At 46.8% G+C, this 6,630-nt stretch overlaps 3 protein-coding genes across 3 annotated transcripts; 2 read left to right on the top strand and 1 right to left on the bottom strand.

Annotated features, from left to right (window-relative positions):
• Window positions 1-59: 59 nt before the first annotated feature.
• Window positions 60-1,374, top strand: LOC108381746 (calpain-D-like). Its single transcript, XM_017638151.1, has 4 exons — window positions 60-190; window positions 243-581; window positions 640-970; window positions 1,033-1,374. The coding sequence occupies exons 1-4, from the start codon at window positions 60-62 to the stop codon at window positions 1,372-1,374; spliced, it is 1,143 nt and encodes a 380-aa protein (XP_017493640.1).
• A 797-nt stretch (window positions 1,375-2,171) lies between these two features.
• LOC108381745 (dipeptidyl peptidase 3-like) lies at window positions 2,172-4,195 on the bottom strand. Its single transcript, XM_017638150.1, has 5 exons — window positions 3,914-4,195; window positions 3,661-3,856; window positions 3,209-3,458; window positions 2,643-2,977; window positions 2,172-2,569 (listed from the first exon to the last, which is right to left on the bottom strand). The coding sequence occupies exons 1-5, from the start codon at window positions 4,160-4,162 to the stop codon at window positions 2,172-2,174; spliced, it is 1,428 nt and encodes a 475-aa protein (XP_017493639.1). The 5' UTR covers window positions 4,163-4,195.
• Window positions 4,196-6,133: 1,938 nt separating this feature from the next.
• LOC108381744 (RISC-loading complex subunit tarbp2-like) lies at window positions 6,134-6,618 on the top strand (the record flags this gene model as incomplete). The annotated part of the gene is made up of 1 exon (XM_017638149.1): window positions 6,134-6,618. A coding segment is annotated over exon 1 (485 nt), but the record flags the coding sequence as incomplete, so codon positions are not given.
• Between the last annotated feature and the right edge of the window lie 12 nt (window positions 6,619-6,630).

Genomic DNA, 6,630 nt, shown 5'->3' with positions numbered 1-6,630 from the left:
GTCATCACCTGGAGGAGTTGTGGATCAAGTTTGTCAGCTACTCATCTGCGGGCTTCCTCATGGGAGTCTCCTGCGGACGGCATCACGAAGTGGATGTGACTAAATCGGAATACAGAAAAATGGGCTTACTAAAGGAGCACGCTTATTCGGTGCTGGAAGTCATTTCCACTGAGCAACTCAGACTAGTCAAGTAAGTGGGAGAAAAGTAAAAAGAAGTGCTAATTTTGTGTCTTTTTGAGCAGATTACGTAATCCGTGGGGTGGCATTGTGTGGAACGGAGCATGGTCAGACCGATCTCCACTGTGGACCCCTTCTCTCCGCTCAGAGCTGGTACCTGAGGGCTCTGAAGAGGGCATCTTCTGGATCTCCTTCACCGATCTCTGTCGCTACTTCGAAATGGCCATTGTTTGCAAAATTCAACCAAACTGGTTTCAGTACGCCTACGAGGGACCCTTTACCGGGTCAAATCCAAACGGATGGACCGCTTATGAGCTGCAAATTGACAGTCAATTGATTGAAGCGGAGTGCTCTCAAGCCGAGGTGACGGCGACATTGTACCAAGAACTGAAAGGAAACAAAAAGTAAGACTATCCTGTTTTCCAAATGAAGTACTGAAACAACGCAACTTTTCCAAAACAGAACTCCAAATCAAGCCATCTTTCTGGTTCTCTTTGAGCTGCTCAACTCTCAGTCATCGCCGGTCATTGGCTCCTTCGTCTCCTCAAGCGTCTGCAACTCGCAAGGAGCAGTCACACTGGAGGCAGAGTTGAAACGACAAAAGCGGTACATGTTGGGCGTCTTTGCATTCAACGACTGGCACCAAAATGAGAGTCAGAGTTCCCAGCCTTCTCAGTACGTACTGCGAATCAACAGCTCCAAGCAGCTGCTGGTTGACTGCTGCAGTGCGAATTCAGTTCTACTTGGAGACATGGTCACTTACTACGTCAAGGCGAAGGGCAAACCGATCCACGTAAGTACCCAAAACTGAAAAGTAATTTTTTCTGTGTTTGTTATCACTGAACTGATTTGTAGAGACCGAACATAACCACCTACCAACTGAACACTGATTGGGCCGGTCTGGTGAGTGTTGTGGAGAACCGTGACCCACGACTTTGGCTTCAGGTGTCGATGCAAACTTCACTCAAACCGACAGTTGAACCCTCGAGCCAGACTACCTCTGGGTACACCTCTGCTGAGCCTCTGAACTACAGCCAGAAAGTGGCACAAAGTCTACAAATCGAAAATCACAGTGATGATCTCACGAAAAAAGCTCCCAAGCAAAAGCTTGGTGACGAAGATTCAGACCGAAAGTATCTGGCGTCATCGAGAAACGCCCTTCACACAAGGGATCTCATTCCACCACTGCACTGGTAGGTCAATAAGTTTAGAGAATTGGACCACCGAACTAACAACAACTTTTTCTCCCCCTCAGTCAACTAATAAACATCATCACCAATCAACTTCCCATCACCGGCGCGCACATCTCAATAAAACTCAACTTTCGCTTTCTTACCTTTGAAGAGTGGTTTCAGCGGAAGCTCCACAAAGGCTCCAAAACGTGGGACACTAGTCCGGTGACTGAGCTCTTTCACAAGCCGAGCATCCACGACCAGGCAGGCTTCACCTACGGATTCCACTGTCCGAGGGCGGTCAACTAGCAGTCAAATCAGTAATCCTAACTAGTCAACTTTGTTCCAATTTTGTTTAGTGTTTGTTTTCGAACACTGTTTGCCTCAGTAAATAAAACAAAGACAAAAATAGAATGTTTGTCTGCTGTATACCGTTTTCATGTCTTGCAGACATTTGTTTATACTTCCACCTTTTTTTCTTCTCCTGCCCCTCACTTCAGCTTGGAACAACATGACCTCTTCTGACATAATGAAGAAGATGACGCCAGATGTAGTCATCATTCTCGTCATTCTCCACATAGATCTGTCCATTCTGTGCCTCGTAGTCTGGTCAACGCTTCGAGATCGAGTCCAAGATGATGCAGGTAGACGGCAACTGACAATGGAAAGACAAACTGAAAACGATTCCGCCTGCACCACAATTGAAGAAAGTGTTTCGCATCAAGGATGACACAGTGATAGTTTTTAATAAAAAATATTTTTCAACTGTAAATTGTTAACTTTCATCACTTTTTTCCAATACTCGATATCTTGTTCTTCTTTTTAAGAAAAGTACACTAAATCCTTCTTCCACAGGTCAACTAGCATCGTTTCGATGCCAGTCTCATCAGAGAAGTGCTCCTGGAAGGACTGAATCAGCCCTTCGTGTGTGTTCGGAAAGGTCTTCAGCTGCACTGTGCTGTCTGCCATTGCTGTGGCAGACTCGACAAACAGGCGACGTGGCTTCTTTCGAGCCTGAGCAATATCGCGGAACTTCAAGTATGGATACTCCAAGTTATCGTCAACGGTTGAATAGTGGTCAAACATCTTGATAGCAGCCTCGGAATCACCGGTCGACTTGTACGTCTGAAGCTTCAGCAAGAAGTCTCCAATCGCCTTCTTGCCCTTTGTCTGGATTAGTTCGTGGTCACGGGCAAAGCTAATCAGCAGATCGGGTTTACCTAGTAGAAGAGTAAACAAATATAAAGTGAGTAAAACGCTCAATCAAATCATATCAACACAATCAAAATGTACCATCGTCTTTGTTCTTTTCAATCTGCTCAATCTTCACCAGCTCCTTGGCGCTCTCCAGCAGTACTCGCGTGATAACATAGCGCGCTTGCGAGTGAGCCTGCAGCCATTTCTTCACCGAGGGGTTGTACATCTTCAAGCTCTCAATGCCCTTGTGTACCATGGACAGCCAGTTAACGTAGACCACATTTCGCTGTTCTGTCAGGTCTGTGAACCCAAAAATCTTGATGACTTCGCTGTCCAAACTCAGATACAGGCCAACACATTCGGCTCGGCACTCCTCGTAGGCAGAGCTCAGTGGACCAAACTTGCTGTCGTACGATTCGTTAGCAGCGTACCTAAAAATAAAATAACCATTAGCAANTCGCTGTTCTGTCAGGTCTGTGAACCCAAAAATCTTGATGACTTCGCTGTCCAAACTCAGATACAGGCCAACACATTCGGCTCGGCACTCCTCGTAGGCAGAGCTCAGTGGACCAAACTTGCTGTCGTACGATTCGTTAGCAGCGTACCTAAAAATAAAATAACCATTAGCAACAATTACAAAAGTAGCAAACCACATTACTCACCATTTCGTCACCGGCTTTCCAGTCAGTGGATCAATGGTCTTGGCTTGATCAAAGTTCAACTTGCCATCGGTTCCTGCCTTCAACAGCTTGCCGCTTCCATGGCCAAGCAGCTCATGCAGACCAACTTGCACTTCAAAGCTTGCCACAGAGTACTTCTCCATATACTTTGCATCTTCAGAGCTCAAAAAGTTAGGCTTTGATTCCTTCAAACTGGCGGTGATTACATTGCCCAGAGACACGTTCTTGAAGCCTTCGNTTCAACTTGCCATCGGTTCCTGCCTTCAACAGCTTGCCGCTTCCATGGCCAAGCAGCTCATGCAGACCAACTTGCACTTCAAAGCTTGCCACAGAGTACTTCTCCATATATTTTGCATCTTCAGAGCTCAAAAAGTTTGGCTTTGATTCCTTCAAACTGGCGGTGATCACATTGCCCAGGGACACGTTCTTGAAGCCTTCATTCTGGCGAATCTCATCGTAGTTGGGAATGTTGATACCAGCAGGAATTCCCGACCCGGTGAATGTCAGCACGTCCAGCGACGTAAAGTCAGGCTGAAGAAAGCGGTCCTTTTCAAATTCTTTCGACCAAGGCAGTTTAGGCAGCAACAAGGAAGCACCATTCACAAGTGTTTCAAACTTTTTGCTCATTTCCTAAAATGTGACAAAAGTTAATCTTCAAGAGCACAATTTTATGTTCTAGCAGCTTACCTTGTTCACCACAGCAACAAATCCTTCAAACTCGGCACGCTGTCCGGCTGGATCGCGGTAGTTCTCGATGAAGCCAATGTACGTCTCAACAATTGGTCCCTTGTCCTTAATCCAGAATCGCGATCCCTCTTTGTGCTCGCTCAAATCACCGGAATTAAAGTGCTTCAAGTACTCGGCAATCATCTTTGATTCGGTCTCATTTCGAGCAGACTTTTTGGCCAACTCGAGGTGCTTGTTGAGCAGTTTCATAATGGGCGAGTAATCGCCTCGTTCAAGGCGAAACTTGTGCTGGCCCTCAGTTAGGTGCATGATCTTGCCCAAGTAAGCACGCTCCTCCATGTCATTGTTGCCCAGGGACGATGCAAAACGAATGACGTACTCCCCAGTGTTGGCGTCTTTGAATGCGCGCGTGTTGTAGGCGTCGAGATGCTGAAAACAAACAGTTGACACTATAAAAGATGGCACAAAAACTTTAGTAGTTCAAAACATACATTCGCTTCAAAAAACTTCTTTACAATTTCCGAGTCTTGTTTGGTCATATTCTTTGACCAGTACGTGGTGGTTCCATCAGGAGCAAAGCCCAGCGACAGCTGGCTCGACTCCAGCGAAAATAGCCGACTTTTCACGTTGCTCCAGACGTTTTCAATGAAAGCCGTATCCGCCTTGAAAGCAGTGGAAGCTTTAACGAGAGCTTCTAGTTTTGCTTCCGGCAAATTAGGCACAAACTTTGAGTCACCAAAGCCACGGTAGTTACCTATTTTATACAGTTAGCGATTGTTTCAGAATGTTAAAGAGCATTAGCTTACCCATGTTTGAGTAGAAAGCGGCAACATAGGTAAGGAGTGCGCGCCATTCCTCTTCCGTCATTTTAGCATCCTTCAGTGCCACCTGTTTCAGCTCATCAACCGACTGGTGAGAGAACAGGCTACGAAATAGAACAAAGATGAGCGGGCTTTCCGGCGAAGTTTGGAACAGGACGGCCAGCGAGCCAAACCAACTGGCCTTTGAAAGATGGTGCGCATAGGTCTTTTCCTCATGCGTGAGGTTTTTGAACGCGGTGCTAGCATCAAGCTGGACAACTGAAAAAGAATTGACAATTAATGAAACGGAAATAAGAACACCTTCAATGAGCGCTAGTTTACCCGGCGTGTCATTGGTATAGATGTACTCGGAATTGTTCATCTTGGCGGTTGGTTGTTTGTTAGAATTGACTTTGGAAGTCGTTGACAAGGATGACAGTGTTTGCGTGGATAAGTTGAGACGTTGAGGCTGCCTCTGATAACGGCTTACTGAAGATAATTGCTGTGGCTTTATAGAGAGATAGAGCAGGCGTCGACTAAAGCTACCCAAATTATTGTTGAGAAGTAGGTGGGTCTGGGAAAAAAGAATGGCAAACAGTTGTAAAGTTATTTCAGGTAAAGAGAGAGAAAATGAGATAAGCAAAACAAGTGAAATCTACAGCCCAGGATACCTGGAAGCCGGCGATCTCTGTTAAGTGTGATTGGCGTGTCACACTACCACCGCCGCTGCAACAGTATGATGTAACGGCGCTGACAGCTGTCGTCCTTCGACAGTGGTGGCAGTAAAGCAATTTAACAGGGTGTTGGCGACTTCCGGTGGACTTTCAGAAAGAAGAGCGAGCGCATTTACCATACCATGGAAGACAAATCCAATCGATCCAGAGAGCTGATCAATCTGTTTTGGTTGTCAGTGTGCTTGCACTGCTGCAAAGTGCTGACAAATGCTGCCCCGGTCTGTTGTCAGCTCACGTTTCGGCGCTGCATAACGCAGTAGATGAGTGTGCTCATTGTGGTTAACAGACAGTTTGCCCGTGACTGGGGGACATCAGTTTCACCTTTCGCCACGGTAAAACGTTTGTTGTGAACTGGGCAGCACCGAACATCGGAATACCCAAAGAAAACAGTGCACGTTTTTGGCAGCATTTGCATTGCGGAAACTGGGATCTTTCTTAGCGCTGCCTGCGCAAAAACAACCCAAAAGCTGACTGATTGTAGCTTCCTTATCATAATCCCCCAAGTCACTGGCAAAAAAGCAGTTTACAGTAGTGGGCGCCACTGCACAACCCCACAGCGTGGCTTTTCTATTTACGTTTGCTGAAGCCGCCGCCGGTGCCAGATACTCGCACCTTTTTGAGATATTTGCTGTGCGACAATCCAAACCTTCCTTACCTCTCCCACCTCTGGTCAATCGCTGGCCATCATGGCGAATGAGACTCCGGTGTCGCTGCTCAACCAGATTTGCAGCCAGAATGACATCTCCCCCGCTTACAACCTGATTGCCCGTGAGGGCCGCGTCCATGCGCCCGTCTTTACCTACAATGTTGAGCTGGCGGGCATGAACGTTGAAGGCTCCGGGCAGAGCAAGAAAAAGGCAAAACATGTCGCTGCAAAGATGATGCTGAAGGCAATCTTAAATGGCGATGCTGTGCTGCTCGAAGAACGAGAAAAGGAGGCGATTCAGAGATGCCTTAAACAGTGTGATGAAGAGGACATTGCTGAAGCCAATAAGTTGATCAAGGCATACTCATCAGCCAATGCCATCAAAGGACAGACTTACGAAGCTATTTCCGGCCCGGGTGGCGAGAACCGAGTGAAGAGTGATGATCGACAGAACGAGCTGGCGCAAAGTGACCCCACTGATGACATGAACCCCATCGGCAAGCTGCAGGAGATTTGCATGAAAAAGTTTTGGCATCC

The sequence above is a fragment of the Rhagoletis zephyria genome, unplaced genomic scaffold (genome assembly GCF_001687245.7).
Source record: "Rhagoletis zephyria isolate East Lansing unplaced genomic scaffold, Rhagoletis_zephyria_1.1 Rzeph_scaffold_23631, whole genome shotgun sequence".
Lineage (NCBI taxonomy): Eukaryota > Metazoa > Arthropoda > Insecta > Diptera > Tephritidae > Rhagoletis > Rhagoletis zephyria.
This window is presented reverse-complemented; position numbering and strand designations above follow the sequence as displayed.

What these genes read in the sequence shown, in the direction of transcription:
- LOC108381746 (XM_017638151.1), top strand. Translation starts at nt 60, where the DNA reads ATGGGAGTCTCCTGCGGACGGCATCACGAAGTGGATGTGACTAAATCG. An exon ending in GAACTGAAAGGAAACAAAAA is followed by an intron (nt 582 to 639) that starts GTAAGACTATCC and finishes TTTCCAAAACAG; the next exon opens with AACTCCAAATCAAGCCATCT. An exon ending in CGAAGGGCAAACCGATCCAC is followed by an intron (nt 971 to 1,032) that starts GTAAGTACCCAA and finishes ACTGATTTGTAG; the next exon opens with AGACCGAACATAACCACCTA.
- LOC108381745 (XM_017638150.1), bottom strand. Translation starts at nt 4,162, where the DNA reads ATGAAACTGCTCAACAAGCACCTCGAGTTGGCCAAAAAGTCTGCTCGA. An exon ending in GGAAAGCCGGTGACGAAATG is followed by an intron (nt 2,978 to 3,208) that starts GTGAGTAATGTG and finishes TTTTATTTTTAG; the next exon opens with GTACGCTGCTAACGAATCGT. An exon ending in TGAAAAGAACAAAGACGATG is followed by an intron (nt 2,570 to 2,642) that starts GTACATTTTGAT and finishes CTCTTCTACTAG; the next exon opens with GTAAACCCGATCTGCTGATT.